General features: G+C 39.9%; 1 protein-coding gene across 2 annotated transcripts in view; it reads right to left on the bottom strand.

Annotated features, from left to right (window-relative positions):
• Positions 1 to 2,267: 2,267 nt before the first annotated feature.
• Positions 2,268 to 22,379, bottom strand: part of LOC137063896 (60 kDa lysophospholipase-like) — a 40,630-nt gene continuing 20,518 nt past the window's right edge. For both annotated transcript variants that reach the window (XM_067435187.1, XM_067435186.1), the window contains 14 exons: positions 20,728 to 20,857; positions 18,959 to 19,070; positions 18,754 to 18,879; positions 18,601 to 18,684; positions 17,251 to 17,377; positions 15,835 to 15,947; positions 12,567 to 12,752; positions 12,377 to 12,490; positions 12,129 to 12,248; positions 11,907 to 12,002; positions 11,501 to 11,664; positions 3,990 to 4,076; positions 3,268 to 3,367; positions 2,268 to 3,006 (listed from right to left, as the gene is read on the bottom strand). In XM_067435187.1, the coding sequence (XP_067291288.1) occupies positions 2,950 to 3,006; positions 3,268 to 3,367; positions 3,990 to 4,076; positions 11,501 to 11,664; positions 11,907 to 12,002; positions 12,129 to 12,248; positions 12,377 to 12,490; positions 12,567 to 12,752; positions 15,835 to 15,947; positions 17,251 to 17,377; positions 18,601 to 18,684; positions 18,754 to 18,879; positions 18,959 to 19,070; positions 20,728 to 20,857 (1,616 nt within the window). In that variant the 3' untranslated portion in view covers positions 2,268 to 2,949. The remainder of the gene's footprint in view (positions 3,007 to 3,267; positions 3,368 to 3,989; positions 4,077 to 11,500; positions 11,665 to 11,906; positions 12,003 to 12,128; positions 12,249 to 12,376; positions 12,491 to 12,566; positions 12,753 to 15,834; positions 15,948 to 17,250; positions 17,378 to 18,600; positions 18,685 to 18,753; positions 18,880 to 18,958; positions 19,071 to 20,727; positions 20,858 to 22,379) is intronic.

Here is a 22,379-nt window from a genome sequence, read left to right on the forward strand (position 1 = left end):
TGTCATGATGTTTTTAAAACGTATTGTTTCCGACATGCAGATAACGTTATTTTAACACCTGAATAAAACGTTGTAGGAAATGATTCGGATAAAATAACTCAAAGGGGTATTGAATTACAGTAGAAGAAACCATGATACATATAAAAGGATTCAAAATTAATATTTAACACTATCAACTATTCGTCCAGCGATACGTTGAAATTAGAGTACATTATTAATCCTGAATTGGGATATTACCCATTACAATGTTCACTGTTTGTGAGCTTAGGTAACACTATCGATCAGGTTGAGGCAGTAACTTATAAACACATAGCCAAAGACACTTGTATATATGAAAAAGGTAAACAAAAAGTTTATTGGACTATTCTAAACACACAGAAACTTGTGTGGAGCTGATAACTCGCACTGTGGCTAAATGAAATATTGGCTGTTTGAAAGATGATGTGTTCGCCATGACTGTTTTACTATTGACAGACAACAAGTTATTTTTTGGTAGCTTGTTTATTGACTTGTTAAGAGCAGTTTATTGTGGAAAATGTGACAAGCGGGTCCAGTCGTGTCTGTGTAGCACATTACGGGTCTCTTCGGGTTCAGGTATACATTTTTGGACCCGTGAAGACCTCTAGATCGGACATGTGTAAAAGTGACATATAATATGCAGCGAAGACTCAAGAAGGTTTTTGTCTTATTCTAAAGCCTATATTAGAGTAGAATAATGTTGAGATGTGCATGTTGTGGATTAAATTGTGTTAGCCTTTATTCCCAAACAAACACATTTAAAATCTTTAGGCTAAGCATTGAATTTGGCCTTCATTTCTGGTGCAACATTACATTTGCTATAATTCTAATATAACTCACTGGCGCTCATCACTCAACACAGCAGAATATCACATCACAGATCTTTTGCTGTTATACAATACATCATATAATATAACCCACCTTGTGGGTTATTACCTTTATGACAAAAGTAAACACAATGCAATGTACTAAACCAGGGGTTTTCAAACTGGGGTCCGGGGACCCGGGGTCCTCCAGAAGTTTCTAAGGGGTCCCCAGAAAATGTTCAGATGATTAAAAGACAAAGCAAAAATGGATAAAGTCTACTAAACAATCTAACTGTTTAATTTCTAAATGTTTCTCTCCCTGTTACATACCATCAGGGCCGTGTCAAGCCTTTGCAGGGCCCTGGGCTAAGCTTTTGCGGGGCCCTTGTCAGCATTACAATACACCATCTAAATGTCACGTTTAAACAATGTTTAATTCAATTCATAACTTAATATTTACTTTATATTTATTATATATTACGTTGCTCAAGCAAGTGGCAAAATATTTAAACTAGCCCTATGTTAAAATCAAAAACCTTTTACATTAAAACTTACAATAGACAAAAAATCTAGTCTTTAATTTCTTTAACTTTTAAATCTTTTAAGAAATCCTGCAGGTCATAAAGAACTTTATTTTTTCATAGCATCCGTGTGTAGTGAGAAAGCTGAAATCCGTTAACATTGGGACGTACAGGCGATCTGTTCGTGATCAAACTATTTGCGTTGCAGATCTAAGAAGTCCGCCCCTGCCTGCCACTGTCATATTTTCTTACATTTTCGTTCGACATGTTGAGGTGACGATGTACTGTGACAACGATGCTCAACGTACGCATATAATTACCTCGATCAAAAAAAAAAAAAAAAAAAGGATAACGCAAAAGATAATTGTCTCGGGGGCCCCCTGGTGTTTGGGGCCCTGGGCTGTAGCCCATGTTGCCCATTAGGATAACGCGGCCCTGCATACCATATACATACTTTTCAGAATTGTATATGTTTGCTTTGTATCTTGCTAGTGAGTTTTTCTCACTATAGTCCCCTTTATTATGCTCACTGGGTTTGTAGAGTAATATTAAATTACAAAATTAATGTAATTGTTGTATTTCTAAGGTAAAATGTGTAATTTAATTAGTTACTAATCATATTAAAAGTAAATTGCTTTGCATTGATAAAATAATCCAAATAAAGTAATCTAAACCACATTTATAATGAGTTTCTTATAACAGTAAGCAATTATATTTACATTTACATTTAATCATTTAGCAGACGCTTTTATCCAAAGCGACTTACAAAAAAGGGGAGAGCAATAGAAGCAACGAAACAGACAAGGCCAACAACCTGTAAGAGGTGTAAGAAGTCTCAGTTAATTAGCACAGTACACAGGTTTTTTTTTTTTTTTTTGGACAAACAAACAAAAATTAATGGATAGTTAAGTGCTATTCAACCTTACAAAAGTATGACTTACAAAAGTTATTCTTAACTAAGATCGTTTCGGGAAACACATGTTAACGTTAAGGTACACCTTTAGGAATAACTTAAGAATGACGTAGCGTTAAGAAGGTTTCGGGAAATCCAGCCCTGACCACTCAAGAAAAACATTAAAGTTGTCTCTTCTTTATCACTCAATAGAATAAAATGCTACTGTAAAGTGCAGTTGAAGTTAATAATTGTGTTAATATTTACAAAAAATTGCTGCAAAAATAGTGAAACTGCTGCCAGTCCTGCTTAATCCTATTCAAACGGATTGACAGCGCAGAGTTGTTTAGAACTATTGAGAGGTCTATGAAAGTAGAAGCGAGATCAACGAGTGTCGCAACTCTCTTTTTCTATGGCCCTGATGAGAAGCTGAAGTCTGTCAGATTATTCATAACCTTAAGACTAACGTAGTCTTACTAAAAGCTAAAAAACTTCAATTTTGATTTCAGGGGGTCTTTAAGTTGTGTTTAACCGGCCTGTTATCAGATTTATATTAAACTTGGAGTATTTTGGATCTAATTTGTCTGTCTTCATCTTCTTGCCTGAGCACAATGTGACAATAAGTCTATTATATTCTAATTTAAAAACGTGTATCTAAGTGCATATATGTTATTGCAAGCATGTAAGCATTATTTCATCCCTTTGTTTGGTCCTAAGCAGAAGCAGTCTGTAGGAAGTCCACAACCTCTTTATGTTCAGAGGCTCTTGCCTAAAGGTGAGAGAAGCCAAATCATGAATAAATACAGGAAGCATGACATTATCAACATATCTTATCATACATATTTGATATTTTCTGATATATAAGACAGATTCTCACAAACAATCAGTCATTTTGCAAAGCAACGTACAAACGAGGAACATTTAAATGACTTCTATCCACAAATCCACTCATACAGCTTTATAAATGACAAGTCACTGAAGGCACTGGTTGTTGGGTTGTATATTCCTCACACATCCCCCATTAACTCACCACTTCAACAGGCGTCTTTCCATCATAACCGGGTAAGGCCATATTAACCCCAGCTAACTTCCAAATCTTCAATCCCTCCAAGTCACCACTTGCAGCAAGACTGTAAAACAAAGATCAGAATATCTACATGAGCCATCATGAACCCTGAAGCTACTATCATCATTCCAGCTCCAGAAAATTCTGTTCTGGCGTGTGTTTAATACATTGATCTGTCCAGGAGACATCAACCTCATGTCAGCAAGGCTTTAAATTGATACTTCTGATCTGTACTCTATGTGGAGGGCATTTATCATTGCCAGTGAGGGGGGATAAGAGACAGTTTAATCTTGTTTTATAAAGCATATTCTAGAGCATAAATTCTGGCCTGATGAACCTTGTTCAAATAAATTGAATTTAATCAATTGACACTGCTTGTAAATTTGAAACAGTATACTGTTTAGTAGACTGCATGCCATAGAGTTTTTATTTATTTATGAATTTGTATACTATTATTAATAATACACTTATAGATTTATAGATCTTTGGTGACATACAGTATGAAGACTGATGTAGCTGAAGGACTGACACAAGATGGTCATGTTTAGAGCTAAATTCCAATAATATCTTTGCTGTCTCAATGCAATAAAAGTCCCTGAATGACTGGTCAGACCAGAATAAATACTACAGAAAGGGTGAGAGGAAATGTGTGTGAAAGAGAGAGAGAGAGAGAGAGAGAGAGAGACCTGCACAGCTTTGTTCCAGTATCCTGCAATTCCTCAGGGGAGAGGTGAGCTCCTCTGTTTCTCAGCAGCTCCACAATATCCTTATGCCTACAGACAGAGAAAAGTGACATGTCTTAAAGGGATAGTTCACCAAAAATGAAAAGATTTTTCCCAAGATTTGATTGATTGATTGACTTTTATTATCCCGAAGGAAATTTGTCTTGGACACATCCTGCTGTATAAAAACAATAAAAAGAGGATGCAAAATGGCACCGTAGAGTAAACACACATTTTTGCAAGCTGCGTGGCAAGCCTCGGTTTTCTGTAAAATTTGCCAGTTCATTTAATCGGAGGACCAGCTATGTAAGTAGCTTTGTTTGAGTAGGATGAGTCTCAACAATTATTTTACCAAACCGTCAGGTTTTTCACTGAGAAGTGCAAAAAAAGCGCCGCCAAGGAAAACGCAGAGGAAGACAGACATGGCCGCAGATAACGTATTAGCTACTACAACCCAGGTAATCTCAGACGAAGAGGCCGCAAAAGTTACTTCTGATGACCCTATTAGCAAGCCTGCTACCGATCCTAACATTATTCAAGCTATGAAGAGCATGGCGAACGATATAGTGGCAGTGATTGACGCTAAGATCTCGACGGTTCTCGAAGCAAACGATAACCAGTCGTCTAAAATTCAAAGTATTTTACAGTGAGTTCAAGAGGCGGAGGACAGGTAAACGACTTAGAGAATCGTGGAAGAAGATGTAATGTACGCATTATCGGCTTACCGGAGGATACGGAGGGATCTAATCCAGTCAAATTCTTCGAGAAATGGATCTCGGATTACCTCAACTTGGACGCAAAGGCAGGTAAAGTGAAACTAGAGAGAGCCCACCGTTCCCTCGCTCCAAAGGCGGCGCACGGCCACCGTCCTCGACTGGTCATTGTTCGATTTCACAATTTCCAAGTCAAGCAAAGAGTGATGACAGCTGCCAGTAAGCGCTTCGCTCTCAACAGCAAGCCGCAACAGCAAACAGGTTTTTTTTATTTTCTTTGATGTGTGTTTCATTTGTACTATAGTTATGGTCAATGTTTTCTGTTTTTGTTTAGCTTGGCAAAATTCTTTTTTAGGTCACTATCACTCAAAGATGTTTAGGTACAACTCTTTCTTAATTGAGGTTTATTACAATGGATAACACATTCCATATTTGTACTTGGAATGTCAAGGGAATGCACAATCCTACAAAAAGGAAGAAGGTTTTGTCCTATATTCGAAAGAAGAAGATTGGTATAGCTCTATTACAAGAAACACATTTAGACAAACAAGAACATTTAAAACTAAAACAGGGAGGATATAATCAGGTATACTCTTCATCCTTCTCATCAAAAAATAGAGGGGTGGCAGTATTGATCAGAAAAGACATCCCACTTAATGTGGTTAAACTGATAGAAGATGACAGAGGCCGTTTTGTTATTTTAAATGGCACCTTATTTGGCAGTTTGCTCTGTTCCATCCAGCGGCTCTACCACTGATACTGCTGCCTCCTGCTCTGTTACATCCAACGGCTCTAGCACTTATTCTGCTGCTTCCTGCTCTGTTCCATCCAGCGGCTCTACCATCTATACTGCTGTCTCTTGCCCTGTCCCATCCAGCGGCTCTACCATCTATACTGCTGTCTCTTGCCCTGTCCCATCCAGCAGCTCTACCATCTATACTGCTGTCTCTTGCCCTGTCCCATCCAGCGGCTCTACCATCTATACTGCTGTCTCTTGCCCTGTCCCATCCAGTGGCTCTACCATCTATACTGCGGTCTCTTGCCCTGTCCCATCCAGTGGCTCTACCATCTATACTGCTGTCTCCTGCTCTGTTCCATCCAGCGGCTCTACCATCTATACTGCTGCCTCCTGCTCTGTTCCATCCAGCGGCTCTACCATCTATACTGCTGTCTCTTGCCCTGTCCAATCCAGCGGCTCTACCATCTATACTGCTGTCTCTGGCCCTGTCCCATCCAGTGGCTCTACCATCTATACTGCTGTCTCCTGCTCTGTTCCAACCAGCGGCTCTACCATCTATACTGCTGTCTCCTGCTCTGTTCCAACCAGCGGCTCTACCATCTATACTGCTGTCTCCTGCTCTGTTCCATCCAGCGGCTCTACCATCTATACTGCTGTCTCTTGCCCTGTCCCATCCAGCGGCTCTACCACTGATACTGCTGCCTCCTGCTCTGTTCCATCCAGCTGCTCTACCACTGATACTGCTGCCTCCTGCTCTGTTCCATCCAGCGGCTCTACCACTGATACTGCTGCCTCCTGCTCTGTTCTATCCAGCGGCTCTACCACTGATACTGCTGCCTCCTGCTCTGTCCCATCCAGCGGCTCTACCACTGAGACTGCTGCCTCCTGCTCTGTCCCATCCAGCGGCTCAACCACTGATACTGCTGCCTCCTGCTCTGTCCCATCCAGCGGCTCTACCACTGATACTGCTGCCTCCTGCTCTGTCCCATCCAGCGGCTCTACCACTGATACTGCTGCCTCCTGCTCTGTCCCATCCAGCGGCTCTACCACTGATACTGCTGCCTCCTGCTCTGTCCCATCCAGCGGCTCTACCCCTGATACTGCTGCCTCCTGCTCTGTTCTATCCAGCGGCTCTACCACTGATACTGCTGCCTCCTGCTCTGTCCCATCCAGCGGCTCTACCACTGATACTGCTGCCTCCTGCTCTGTTCCATCCAGCAGCTCTACCACTGATACTGCTGCCTCCTGCTCTTTTCCATCCAGTGGCTCTACCACTGATACTGCTGCCTCCTGCTCTGTCCCATCCAGCGGCTCTACCACTGATACTGCTGCCTCCTGCTCTGTTCCATCCAGCGGCTCTACCACTGATACTGCTGCCTCCTGCTCTGTTCCATCCAGCGGCTCTACCACTGATACTGCTGACTCCTGTTCTGTCCCATCCAGCAGCTCTACCACTGATACTGCTGCCTCCTGCTCTGTTCCATCCAGCGGCTCTACCACTGATACTGCTGCCTCCAGCTCTGTTCTATCCAGCGGCTCTACCACTGATACTGCTGCCTCCTGCTCTGTCCTATCCAGCGGCTCTACCACTGATACTGCTGCCTCCTGCTCTGTCCCATCCAGCGGCTCTACCACTGATACTGCTGCCTCCTGCTCTGTCCCATCCAGCGGCTCTACCACTGATACTGCTGACTCCTGCTCTGTCCCATCCAGCAGCTCTACCACTGATACTGCTGTCTCCTGCTCTGTCCCATCCAGCGGCTCTACCACTGATACTGCTGCCTCCTGCTCTGTCCCATCCAGCGGCTCTACCACTGATACTGCTGACTCCTGCTCTGTCCCATCCAGCAGCTCTACCACTGATACTGCTGACTCCTGCTCTGTCCCATCCAGCAGCTCTACCACTGATACTGCTGCCTCCTGCTCTGTTCCATCCAGCGGCTCTACCACTGATACTGCTGCCTCCTGCTCTGTCCCATCCAGCGGCTCTACCACTGATACTGCTGCCTCCTGCTCTGTCCCATCCAGCAGCTCTACCACTGATACTGCTGCCTCCTGCTCTGTTCCATCCAGCGGCTCTACCACTGATACTGCTGCCTCCTGCTCTGTCCCATCCAGCAGCTCTACCACTGATACTGCTGCCTCCTGCTCTGTTCCATCCAGCGGCTCTACCACTTTATAAGTTGTTCTGATTCTCATTGACAATGCTTTAATTAGCAGTACTCTATATCTGCTACTACTATTGTCTAAACTTCAATCTTTTATCAACGGTTGTGATATAGTTTGCATTTTACATTCTTCTTCTTCTGTATTATTAGTAGTAGTAGTGATAGTAGTAGTAATAATATTTATTTTTTTTTTATTTTTTTTCTTATTTCTTAGAAGTTCTGGGGCTCTTACAAGTATTTTTGCATCTCAACCTTTTTTCGTCTTATTTTTCATTATCTGCACCTCTACAGTTTTACAGTTTTATCTCTTGTTCTTTAATCAATTCTTGTTTTATTGGGGTTATTATTAAGTTGTTACTGGGTCTGTTGGGGGCTGAAATATAACATTGGAAATTCTGGGTTGATTATTTCTGCCTTGCATAGCTCCTTATGAGCTTTCAACATTCTGCAACCTTTCATTGTGCGTCTCTGGTCAAGCCCATCCCCTTCTTTTTCATTTGCTGACCCACATCTGCTCTTTAATGTTTGATCATTTTGTTAGCATCATATCTTCACCTGGGTGACTCTTTGAGAGTCGCAATGGGCTTTCCCTTGTTGGTAAGGGAGAGATGTCACTAGTACGCTCTGAATCCCCTACTTCATGGTATGTGGGAATGCTGAAGCTGGCTGATGTATTTTAAGATGAGAAGCATGGACTCAATTGTCCTCTGGTGATCAATACACAATCTGTCCCATTGTTGCGGTGAAAAGCTTTTGTGAGGCTGAGTGCTGTCCTGTCCCCTTTTAGGGCTCTCAACTTACATCACTAGCAGGGCTTAAACCCCTATTTATAATAATTTTTATCTCATACCATTTTTCCTCAAAGAGTTTCAAATGTATTCTTTACAATTGGCCAATTCAACTCAGTTATCTAATTGAGTCTCATTGTTCTTTCACAATTTCTTACTCAACCCACTTTGAAAACTTTTAAATCAGCTCCGTCAGCTCCATAGCGATATGCTGAAAAGAAACGTAGATATGTTATGCACTGCGCAAATGTGGCAATATTTTTCCCTCTTTTTTACCACAAAAGTATTGACCAGGAAACTTAACCAGATTCATCCATGGTCATTATTTTATTGGGCATAATTTGCACTGTGGGCCCACATACTAAATTTAGATACAGATGTTTTGGCAAAATATATTTTTGCCTTAGTGTCTCTTCAGACACTATCTCTCATTCACTCACTCACACCCCCATGGCCATCAATCACACCACCATTATGTATCTTTGTTTCTGCTTCCGGCAGGTTGTGTTCTAATTGGGGAAAATATCAGGAATGCCACAAGGTCTGAACCATAGGCACTGTAGCATTCCCTGAGCATGAACCTTTCTTTCTTTTTCCACAAAATCTAATAGATAGTAGACCTAGTTATGGTGCAGTTGAGACAGCCGATTGTAATTTCTCAAGTGCATTTAATAATTTGTTCATCTCATTTTAAATTTGTAATTTTCTTTTTGTTCTTGCTCATGAGCTTCTTTAAGAAGAATATTGGAGATCTTTTCATTATCATGGATCCTTGGCCAATAATATTTTATCTCGTTATCCCACTGATGACAGCATTGTGACTTCATGTTTTTCATGACTTTGGAGTTATTATTATTTAATCCAGCTCTAGTTAAAGTTAAATCCATTAAACAAGATGGAGTGACCAATATTATTATTTCACCAATCACATTTTTTCTGTGAAACATCTTCTAAATCTATATTTTCTTACCACAGAATAAATATTTTATGCTTTTAGCCCTAGTTGTTTAACATACTAGCCCTTACTATACCAAATCCAGCCTCAGTTGTAACTATTAGGTGTCTTTTTTCTTTTCTTTTCAGACATAGAGCTGGACTGGTACCTATACTGAAAAAGCAGAGAAGGTTAGTTTAGCAGAGAATATAAAGAACTGCTATGAGACCAATGAATTATCAAGATTAATTAAGTTAATATAATAACTAACAAAATTTGAAGCAGACTCTAGAGTGATCATTGTAGATGCTACACCTGTGCCGCCCGTAAGGGAATCGATGTCAGTCCTTCTGTATAGATCATCAGTCTTTTGAAGCTGCTTGGCTGTTATTCCGCATGTTTCATCAGCCTGATGTCCCTCAAAGGCCTGTTGAAAAGTCCTGGTGTTGTCGATTGGGATATAGGCTCTTTTATTTCTCAGCCTCTTCTCCATTTTAGCTTTTGAATGATCTTGTCACATTTTTGCATGTCAGGATATTGTCTCTGTTCTCAGAAAAGCCTCAAGTGAAGGTTTTACCTTTCCCTGCATTAAATCAGTCTTTCTCCATGCTGACCTTTTGGAAAGTGTCATCTTCTCCTTGCAGCAGGGGAGCTAAAAAAACAAAAAAACATCACCCACGTTCTCTTCTTCTCTCTGCAGCCGTGTCTTCAACTTTCCCCAATTGTTTCTTCCAGTGGTCAAGGCACTGCAATTGAAGCCATCTGAAATTTGAACACTCAGAGATCTGCATGAATCAAATTGAACTTTTATATCTTCTAATTCCAATTGTATCTGAGCACTCAGCTCTTTTTCCAAATTCCATTCTCTAACCATCTTCTTCACTAGTATGTCACTGGTTGACTACAGCAGTTCCCTCATTCTATTTTTTAGTTGCAGCAAGTTCTTCGTTGCAGTATGCAGAAAAGAAAGACAATAATCTATCTTACTGATCTGAATGTAATACAACTAAATACTTTTCATTATTCTATATTCACATGCTGGGATAAAAATAATCTAGAAATGGTAAATAAAACATTTCTCAACCAACAGGAATTCTTTTTGGTTTAATTTGAATCAACAAGTTCCATTCACTAAGGTCCTACGATTGTTGCAAATTATCTATGAATGTTAAAACTTTTCTTAAAACTTGGTCACCCAATCTCATTCTCTCTCAGCTCAATGCACAAGTTATTTTAACACAAGCATAAATCTCTGCTTTGGAATACTTTCTCATACTGTCCCCCAGGGATAAGGAGATACACAAGTCTTCAGATATAAGATCCCTGGTTTGTCCCTCCCGTCCCTCTTTGGTCTGTCCCTCCCGTCCCTCCCTGGTCTGTCCTGCCCGTCCCTAGTAGAGCGTCTGGTAGCCACTCCTTAAGGAGGGGGTAATGTAACATGCCTGTCCTGTCTTGTGTGCAGTATGGTTTTGGTTTTGTCAGTATGGCCATTGTGCTTCTGTCTTTGTCTGATCCCTCCCCCCTTGTTATCTAATAAGTGTTTTATTTCTCCCACCTGTGTTCCCTCGGTCCCTGCCTCATTTGTCCCCTTTATAAGCTCCTTGTGTTTGTCAGTCTGTGTCGGATCCTTGTAATGTCTATGTCTCCCGTCTTCCCTGTGATTCCTTTTATGGTATGTTTAAGTTATGTTCTATTATTTCTAGTTTAGGTGTTTTGCCCCCTTGTGGGTTTTGTTTTGTATTTATGTTTCTTTTTATACATAAATCATTCATTTCTGCACTTGAGTCTTCGGACCATTTTCCTTTGTATGTGACATGACAAAAAACATGCCCACACCCGCACATGCACACCCGCACATTAGTTGCAGTGAAAACAGAGAGAATTTTTTTTTATCTTAGATATAGGCAAAACATTCAGTTATATACAAATGTACTATTTTACACCTAATGCAAACAGGTATTAAAGGGTTACTTCAGTGATTTAGCATTTGGCTTTGTATCAGTAGAAACCCGGGAGTATATTTGAATGATCGTTTCTACTACACTAACGACCCAGTTTAAATACACAGCTTAATGCTAAATCACTGAAGCAACCCTTTAAGGTAAAACATCTGACCTTACTGGCCTGGCTTACCTAAATTGAATGGCATTGTGAAGTGGTGTATCACCAAATCGATCTTTGACCGAGACAGTGGTCCCTTTACTCAGCAGATACTGAACCACTTCCAGATTACCCTCACATGTGGCGATGTGAAGGGGAGTTCGGCCATCATAATCTGCCATGCTCAAGTCAGTGCCCTATAAACAACAAACAATAACAAAAAGAAAGCATCATTCTTATGTCTTTTTCTCCCACAAGAGAAGAGAAATTTGGTACAAACAATGGTGGAGGTAACAGTAGTTTGGCTGTCTGTGTCTGTTGGTACACCGACTGGATATAAAATTGGCATTTGTTGGGACGTGAAACGCCATAACAAAGAGTTGCACAGTACAGTCATTACAAAGGGACTTGCTGTTACAGCAAACACTCAAATGCTTACCATTTCCTTTATGGCCTCTAAAGCCACCGTATCTCCATTCTTAGCAGCAGCACAGGCCAGAGTGGGCATTAGCGCATTTCGTATGGCTTCAAGCTCCTAAGGACATCAGAAAAATTATAGTGAATTACAACTGTTAAGCACAACCTTTTCTTGTCCTGAATGTGCTTGTTCATTATGGGGCTATACAAACAAGATTAGAGGCAAAAGGTCTGGCCTACTCACCTCTTTACAGCCAATGCTGAGAGCCTTGGCGATGACCTGAATAAAGCGACTGTCACTGAGAGAGAGCTTTGCACCCTCTAGGTCAGCTACCATCTCACCACGCAGATTGCGACTCATCATCTTATGAACAAATGACATTTTGAAACCATAAAGTAACACCACTTATACTGTACGGTGCAAACTGTCCTGGGAGAAGTAAAAATCTCCCTTCCTGTTTAATATTTAGATTGTCTTTGTGTTTTCTTTACCTCCTTCTTCTTTTCTATACTGAGGTCCTGTTTTGCCAACACATAGGAGAGCTTTGAAAGAGCAGCTTCTGGAGTCATATCAAACCCAGCAACCACACCCGCCTTACTTAGAGCCTGGGAGGGAATATTAAAGTAATACACACTCATGTAGTACACCCATATGAGGTCTTTCTCAAGCAAACTCCCATACCTGTCCAGTGGCGTATGATATTGTGACTGTGCCCCTGAGGCACTGAGTGCAGTTGACAATGATGAGTCCTCTATCAGTCGCTTTACGGATCTCATTCAGCAAGTCTTGGCGATTATCAGGGGCGTTACCACTGCCATAGGTCTCCAAAATGACACCCTCCATAGGAGCCTTCAAGAAGGCCTTGACCTGATGTGAAAATCTGAATATCTAAAAACTTGCATGTCGATATTAAATGGTAAATGGACTGCATTTATATAACACTTTTAACAGACCTATGGCCATCCAAAGTGCTTTACATATTGCCTCACATTCACCCATTCATACACCGACTGTGAATGTTTAATTCATTTATTATTAAACATTAACAAGCCGTTTTATTTCCATAATCTAATGTAATTCTGAGTGAAACAGAAAGTTTGGAGTAGCTGGGAGCCTCAGATCACAGATAGAATAAAGTTGACAAAACTTGATGAAATTAAGCTTAGCTGAGTGTTGAGTGCATTCAATGCTAGTTGAACTAAATATACGTTCACTTTACTTGAAGAAAATGTGGAAACCGATTGCACATAGTTTTTTAAGTCGCCATAGCTGAAAATGACCGATTAAACTATGTTGTGAATAATAGTAAGGTATTTAAGGTGTTTGAAACCATATACACTGTTTGAACATAACACTGTTACTTAAATGGAATTACTGAAGTAATATTGCTATTAAATCTTAAGTAAGATTAGTAAATATTGTAGAGTAGGCCTATGTTAACTAGAAATGGCATTAAACTAACTTGATCTTTATTATTTAATTTACTTGGGAGATGATAGCTTTCTTTTAGCTGATAATTAAATTAACTTCATGTTTCCCTTTAAGTTTTGATTTACAAAAATAAGGCAATCAGTTTCCAAAACCTTTTTTTAAGTAAACTAAACTTGTTAGAATTTACAGAGTATATATTTTTTAAATAATACATTTGATAAATATTTTAACTTTCTCTTATTTGTAATTTACCAACACAGGGTTCATTTTGATTTAATAATGACTTATTATCTTGTGGTAAAACACAACTTTGTAGGATCCATCTATTAACAGTCACCACAAGCTTTTTATTCTTTCATTTTACACATTTTTGTAAAATGAATGCGTGTCCCATTAGGATCACAATCTAATCACATTGTCACATTGTTATACTTGAGGGTGTTTGTGGCCCAATGGAGAAAATAATTAATGATGCTGAAGATTCAATTAGACTCCGAGCCTGGTACAGCACATCTGGAGCTGGTACCAAACATCAGCACACCCAAGGATGTCTCAAAGGCATCACAGGCACAGGCCTGAGATGTGAGATGAAATTAAGAATATTTCTGATGTTACTTGATGGCTAGACTTGGTTAAGCCATAACAATATCGAGAAAAACATGAATATTGGCATTATGACTATAGATGAACATGAAGATGTGTAACCCCCCCCCCTCCCCCACACTGGTCTGAAAGGGTTACTTCAGTGATTTAGCATTAAGCTTTGTATTTAAACTGGATCATTAATGTAGTAGAAATGTGAAATTATTTTTGAATTTGGTTCCTTCTAAGGACTGTGAAAAGACCGAAACTGTATTTATGGGGGGGGGGGGGGCAGCCATTGTTCCGCTCAGAGAACGCGGCATTCACATTCTAAACTATCTCGACGACTGGCTCATACTCGCCCAGTTGCGGGAGCGGTTGTGCAAACACAGGGACATGGTGCTCAGTCACCTCAGCCTGTTGGACCTTCGGGTCAACCGACCGAGAAAAGATCAAACTCTGTCCCACACACTCGGTCTTACCTTAGTATGGAGCTGGATTCGGTCAACCGGACTGCGCGCCTCACAGAGGAGCGAGTCCAGTCAGTGTTGAACTGCTTGAATTCATTCAAGAGCAGGACAGCGGTCCCACTAAAACTTTTTCAGAGGTTCCTGGGGCATATGGCATCTGCAGCCACTGTAACGCCGCTTGGATTGCTTCATATGAGACCGCTTCAACGCTGGCTTCATGGCCTAGTCCCGAGGTGGGCGTGGCAGAGCGGTCAGTACCGGGTCCCAGTGACTCCTTACTGCCACCAAACCTTCAGACTGTATGTAACCCTCATTCCCTGAAGTCCCGTCACCAGGTGCCGTGCTTCCGCTAGGAGGCCAAGTCACTAGTTGGCTCCTCAGCAGGAAAAAGCGCTGATCTACCATTCCACTTCCTATTTATACCCGCACTGCAGGACGGAGCGTGGAATGCGTGGATCGCATGCCAAATTTGTTCGGCTGGTTTTTACACACTCAAAGTAGGATTGGTCTCTAAAGTCAGATCCCAATTCGTCGGTTAGTTCCGATGTCAGTCCCTCCTGTTCTCTAACCGAGACAATTTATTTACAGTCTATGGTTGTATCACACCTGAGCACCAGAAACTGAGTAGGCTATCGTATATTTACATAATTTTCAGGTTTGATATTTTTGACAAGACTAGTTGCACTGTGCTGACCCAGGCTTTTTAAAAGTGAAATAAATCCATACTCCAGAGAGCCCCATGCCCCATGGCTAAAAGAACAAGTGGGCACGCACGCACCGGAAATCAGGTGTCCATGGAAACCAAAACCTGCGCGATTGGAACCGATGATCGGAACCGAAAACAAATTTTCTAAACGATTCCAATGGCATCGTTATTTTTAAAACGGTTCCAAGTTAGAACCGGTTCTCGATGCCCAACCGGAATTCATTGAAAAGTGGAAACACTCACTTTTCTCTGCACTGCTCCATTATGAATGCCTGAGGCCATGCTGTGCACATTTACATTCTGTAAGTAAGATCCCTCCCCTTTGTACGGGTTGAAAACATGCAGAACTAGCTCCCTCTACTGGCTGTAGTCTTTAGGCTCTGGCCAAAAAAATCCTCCAATGACGCAAAATGACGATATTTGCATCATCGAAGGATTTTTTTCCAGAAATAAAATGCATAATTCTCTCATCTCAGGGGGATATGAGGGGGGAAAGTACCATAATTTGAATATACTACCGGGTTTCTAATACAAAGCTTAATGCTAAATTACTGAAGTAACCCTTTAATAGAGTTGGCGTAAATGCTAATGCTAATTCCTGGATATTTTAGGACATGCTCTGTCTCATCACATACAGTTAATCTGCATGTAAATTAACCTCTCATCATCAGTAACAGATTGAAATTTACTACACATATTTTGTCACTCAACATTAAAGATGTTTGGCCAAAATATGTGGCATATTGCCACACAGTCTTACTGTATCAGTAGTAATCCCTGGGAAGAGTCGGAGGAGACCCACATTTTGGTTCAGTTGTGTGTTGACCTTGAATTTTTCACATGTGCTTGGTCGCCACACAGTGTCCCAGTTAACTAAACAATAATAAATTATCATTTTTACATCAGAATACAATCAGAATACAATTACATCAGTAATGAGGTAGCTCACATGAAATTGCAAGTTTTGGCAGTAACCATTTCTTGTGACACTGTCTGTTAAGCTACTTGAAATTTACTACAGATTGTGAGATATGTTTACTGTACAGTTGCTGATCATATAATTAGAATATCATTGGGGGAGATTCAGTCGCTTCAAGAACCACAACGCACAGACGTATGCAAGAAATGGGTTTCAGCTGTCGCATTCCTTGTGTCAAGCCACTCTTGAACAACAACAGCCTGGGCTAAAGATAAAAAGGACTGGACTGCTGCTGAGTGGTCCAAAGTTATGTTCTCTGATGAAAATAAATTTTGCTTTTCCTTTGGAAATCAGGGTCCCAGGAAAAGGAAGAGAGGAAAGGCACACAATCCACGTTACTTGAGGTCCAGTGTAAAGTTTCCACAGTCAGTGATGGTTTGGGGTGCCATGGCATCTTCTGGTGATGGTCCACTGTGTTTTCTAATGGTCCAAGGTCAACACAGCCGTATACCAAGAAGTTTTAGAGCACTTCATGCTTCCTGCTTTCCAACTTTATGGAGATGAGGATTTCATTTTCCAACAGGACTTGGGACCTGCACACAGTGCCAAAGCAACCAGTACCTGGTTTAAGGACCATGGTATCTCTGTTCTTAATTGGCCAGCAAACTCGCCTGACCTTGACTCCATAGAAAATCTATTCGGTATTGTGAAGAGGAAAATGTGACATGCCAGACACAACACTATCAGAGCAACCTGAGCTCTCATAACACCTGAGCAGTGCCACAGACTGATCGACCCCATACCACGCCGAATTGCTGCAGTAATTCAGGCAAAAGGAGCCCCAACTAAGTATTGAGTGCTGTACATGCTCATACTTTTCATGTTCCTACTTTTCAGTTGGCCAAGATTTCTAAAAATCCTTTCTTTGTATTGGTCATAAGTAATATTCTAATTTTCTCAGATACTGAATTTGGGATTTTCCTTAGTTGTTGTCAGTCATAATTATCAAAATAATAAAATAAAAACATTTGAAATATATCAGTCTGTGCGTAATGATTGAATGTAATATCCAAGTTTCACTTTTTGAATGGAATTACTGAAATAAATAAACTTTTTGATGATATTCTAATTATATGACCAGCACTTGTATATATAGCTTATACACACAGTAAACTAATTTCACAATCTATAGTAGATTTCAAGTAGCCTAATATTTCTGACTAATGCGGACATAAATGTTGGAAGAACTGGAATTACTGTTGATGTCAACTTCAGCATTGGCTAATGGTGGAAGATTTGGTGAGGCAAATCCATTAAAGCTTCCAGAGTCAACCTTGGTGACACGATTGCCTCTGTACATCTTATGGTGAAAATAGAGGCAAACCTGTGGAGAAATAAAGAGATAAAAGGATATTTTCTTGTCACTTACTAATTTTAAACAGTGTTATGTCCTGTTATTGTGCTTCATTGTGTGTCAGCCTTCACTGGAACACCTTATCATGGACCATCAAAACATGTACTGACTTATTTGACTTATTTGAAAAAAACGAGCGCCTGGAGGCGTATCGTGTGGGCGGAGCTAAAGAATGACGAATGCGCACACAAAGCATCCTCAAGCGTCCTTTATTTTGTAATTATTTTAGGTAGTTATTATCACGATGATCCATGGCCAAGGATGAGATGGGTTTTATTCGTTACTTATTTGACAGGATGCTATAAACACACAGGGACCTCCTCGAGCTTTTATTTTGACACTTCCGGATGGCATTCTGAATTTGCATATTAGTTAAATATTTAGTTTTTTATCGAAACATTTAGATTTAACATTTAGATTTAACATTTAGATTTAACATTTAGATATAACATTTAGATTTAGATTTTAGATTTAGATTTAACATTTAGATTTAGATTTAGAATTTAGAGTAAACATTTAACATTTAGTTGTAACATTTAATATTTAGATTTAACTATTTAAAATATCTCTAAGTTGACAAATATTGTTGTAAATGGGCTAAAAAGTGACTGTCAAAAATTCAAACCAGTTTTTTTAAACATTGTTTGAAGCTAAATGTGACAAAATGTTGCTGTTTATTTTCATCATGAGCCGCGGTCTCCCTCCCTTTATAATCAGTAAGTACACCGCAAGCTCACTGATCTCGGCACACTTGTGAAAACTCCCATTTTATTCAATGAGTGTAACTAAAGTGCACAATAAATCTTTGTTTACAGTGTGTTTACACTTTTTTCCACACGAAAGTATAATAACTGATGTTCGAATTTTGCTGAGGAGGAACTCTGAGAGACGTATCATTTTTGTGTTACCGGGTTAAATACTCAATTAATACCAGGCCTGACTATAAAAGTGACTATATATACTGATTATAAACTAAGTATTACACTATATGCATTATGGTCAATTCACCTATGCATCATGTTTTTGGATGTTGCAGAGTGGGGAAACCAGAGGACCCAAACTCATAAAATGTATTCCATATTCAATATCACTATACGAACACTATACAAACATTTTTAATATCTATATCATACTGCTTGCACATACTGCTTTTGCAATGGATAAAAAAGCATTTTAAAATAAATATCTCTCACCTCAGGAATGTCAAACTGTCCAGCAATCAACAGCGCCCCCAAAAGGTTGTCCCTCCCATCACTCCTCATCTCAAAGATGGGCAACTATCACACATAAATTGATTAGTTAAAGGAATAGTTCACTTAAAATACCTTTAAAAGCCAGTGAGTTACTTGTGAGCCAGTGAGGATGACAGGCTTTCCCAGATTCTCACACATGAATGATAAGGCAGAGGCGGTGTAAGCCATGGTGTCAGTGCCATGCAGAACCACAAAGCCATCATAGTTCTCGTAGTATTTCTACGAACAAGGCACACAATTCTCATTACTGACTGTCTAAAGTATGTGTTGGGGGGAATAGAGATGGTCAAAAAAGCACCTCAATGTCTTTTGCAATAGTGATCCAGTCATCTGGAGTCATATTACTGGAGTCAAGCAGGGGAGAGTACTCTAAAAACGTATACACAACCCTCATGTCCAGTTTGGATTGTCTGAGGTTAGACAAAATTAGACAAAAGACAAAATGAGGCTTGATTTTTGTCAACATACACTTGGGATGTACCATAATAACAACAATCTTTAAAAACAATCATTATCTCATTTAGTTGCGTTAAACCATAAAAAAGAAAGAAAGAGTGCTGCAAGCCGCAATTAAAGGGCACTTGTCACCCAGGGCCACCACCACCCGGTGCCCTTAGGAAAGCAGTGAACAGTGGGTGATATGCTTTTTTCGAAAGGGTTCCCAGATCAAGCCACTATCGACATAATGCTAATTCAATGGTAATGTGTCAGTGTTAACTGCATTGACCAACATCAAATTTACACCCGCAATAAATGCAGAAGTTTTTTTTTTTGTTTAATATTAGTTTTTTTTAATCCAAAAATCAATTGTAATTGCATCAATTTTACAATGTGCTGTTGGTTCAACATCATGTTGCACTCTCAGAAAATGAAACATAACAACTACAACTAAAGCCACAGCCTGAAATCAACTGAAAATAAAAGACAATAAATCTCTCAAGATCTCAGCAGAAGTTATTTTTGAGAGTTAACAGAGGTTTAGATGTTGATGTTTTATTGAAAATGTTAGGTCACCATTTTAGTGATCAAAGTTTGATTTAGTTGTGCAGTTTGACTTGGCTCTTTATGTGAGTTTGTAGCAGTGGTTACCAAAATGCATAATTTGTTGAAAAGATAAACAAAGATGATCAGGTGAAATAATTTTCAGCATCATAAAATGTAATAATTCACTAATCATACCCTTGACAAAAGTGGTTATTTGTTATTAATATATTATATTAACCAGCAAATCTTTTTCGCCACAGATAAGACAACCTGAATTGTAATTTTGAAATACATTGTAGGATTTAAAAAATACTAATTTTTAGACACACAGACATCAAGAATCAGCATATGAACCCCAACAATGATGACACGCAATGCATGCTGGGAGCCACCATGGTATAAAACTCATGGCTCCAAATCTGTATTGTGGCATGAAGCCCCATTGCTGAGATTCATATGCTGATTCTTGATATTTGTGTGTGTGTGTGTGTGTGTGTGTGTGTGTGTGTGTGTGTGTGTGTGTGTGTGTGTGTGTGTGTGTGTGTGTGTGTGTGTGTGTGTGTGTGTGTGTGTGTGTGTGTGTGTGTGTGTCTAACAATGTTTTTTCCCATAACGTATTTTAAAAATCAAAATTCAGAAAGTTTCATCTGGTGAGAAAATATTGTTGGTGGATATAATCTATTAATAACAAATAAGCACATTTGGTCATTGATATGATTTGTTCTACTTTATTATGCTGAAAAATATATCATTTTTGTTTTTGTTCAAATTCTGTGTTTCAATAAACACTTATACTTACACTTACACAAACTCACATAAAAGCCAAGAGTCAAACTGCCCAACTAAATCAAATACTGATCAAATATTTTCAATAAAACATCAACATCTAAACCTCTGTTAACCATTAATGTTCAACATTAAATGCGGGTGCAAACGTGATGTTGATTCAATAGTTAACGTTGAGACATTAACATTGATTAATCATCACCAAATAATTTACCATGACATGCTGGGTCCTGATCAAAATCAGCTGAGAGCCACCTCCTTAGATAATAAACTTGATTAAATTGCATGGCAACTTACGGCAGCACCAGTGTTTTCTCCTCAGGCTTGTAACATTCATACAGCTTTGTTTTGTGTGCGTACTCCTCATCATGCAGAAAGGGGAGTTTGCGTAGAGCTTTAACAAGAGCATTGGGTTCTGGAGACAGAACTGCAAATATAGAAGAAAAGCATGTAAGAAAGTTGCATCTCAACAAATTCAGATATGTACAACAGTAAGTGCTGCATGATTAAAACCCCTGGCTCAGTATCATGTTCCGTCCGTTTAATTCAGCATTTTGTAGCGCTTTGAAGCTGTATACCAAACGACAATGTATCATCTATAGCCACGTACACAAATTTGAACTTGATTAATATGGATTACATTTACAATATCTTTATGAGCTTTTCAAAGTGTCAAAGTAGTTGTATGGACTGTCAATGAAGGGACAGAAATCTCTCAGAAGGGTGGGTGTTTATAGCCTGACGTGGTCATACTCTGTCTGTGTGCAGTCTGAAACTTCTCCATTGGGCTGTGATTATGGGGCGTGTTTCAACCGAACCAGGAAAGACCTCAATTGGATAGACCTACAACCAATCAGAGCAACGAAGCGACGCATTATGCTAGTTGTCAAATGTCAACTGAGTTCAACTGCACTGTGTTGTCAAGTCCGAGTTTTTTCCACGGGTTGTTTTCTATGTCCGAGAGTTGAAGCGACTATTATGTGATATAAAGACCCATGAGTGCAAATTTTAGCATGCAACAGTGACAAAATAACACACATTTTACCCCCCAAACACCTTTTTTTTTATCGGGGATATCCCCCCCGAGAAGCTATTGTTTTGTGCTAGTAGTTGGTGGATTTTGTTGTAAAAACCTGGCAACCCTGTCTACACGAGCACTGGAATAAATGATCTTTGCCGGTGTTGTAAAAAAATAAAAGAATTTAATGATACACAGAGTACTTACCCAACATAATCATCTTTTTTGAGAGATTTAGTGAAGGTGAATGCATATACAAACAAGCTCTCCGTTTAGGATTCGAACAAATATAATCCAAGCCCCTTTGATGACGTGCATGATTACGTTACTGTTTATCATCTCTTTGTCATTGTCTAAAGCCCGCGCTGATGATTTCATTGGTCCGAGTTTCCGTTCAGAGATAAATACACCGCATTCACACGGGGCATAAGCGTTAACGCTTCCAATTTACTTTGAATGGGTGACATCATCCGTTGCCGAACTGAATTGTGAGTTCCATTGCGGCGCTTCACTCGCGTTGCAAATGGCAGAAGTTGAAGATTTCTCAACTTTTCAAGCGCCAGCGCAAGCGTCACCAATCAGATCACCGTATGCAAATTTCCTAGAGCAGGCGCTAGCCAATTGCGTTCATTACTGCTCCGTGAACAATCCAGACGCAGCTCCCAAGGGGGTAATCTAGCGCTCGGAAAGCGTTCCACCCCTAGGGGCTGCCATTGCTAACCAAGCCATCACCTGCTGTTAGCATCCCATTGACTCCCATTCATTTTTGAGTCACTTTGACAGTGAATAACTTTACATCTGAGGCGTTTAAAGACTCCATTTGTCCATTGTTTGTTTCTAAAGAAACACGACAATGCATAAAAGGCTCCATTACCTTGTATCTTACACTATCGCCCCGCAGAAGCTGTTTTTGTAAAAATAGGCTAACGAT

The sequence above is a fragment of the Pseudorasbora parva genome, chromosome 24, assembly GCF_024679245.1.
Source record: "Pseudorasbora parva isolate DD20220531a chromosome 24, ASM2467924v1, whole genome shotgun sequence".
NCBI lineage: Eukaryota > Metazoa > Chordata > Actinopteri > Cypriniformes > Gobionidae > Pseudorasbora > Pseudorasbora parva.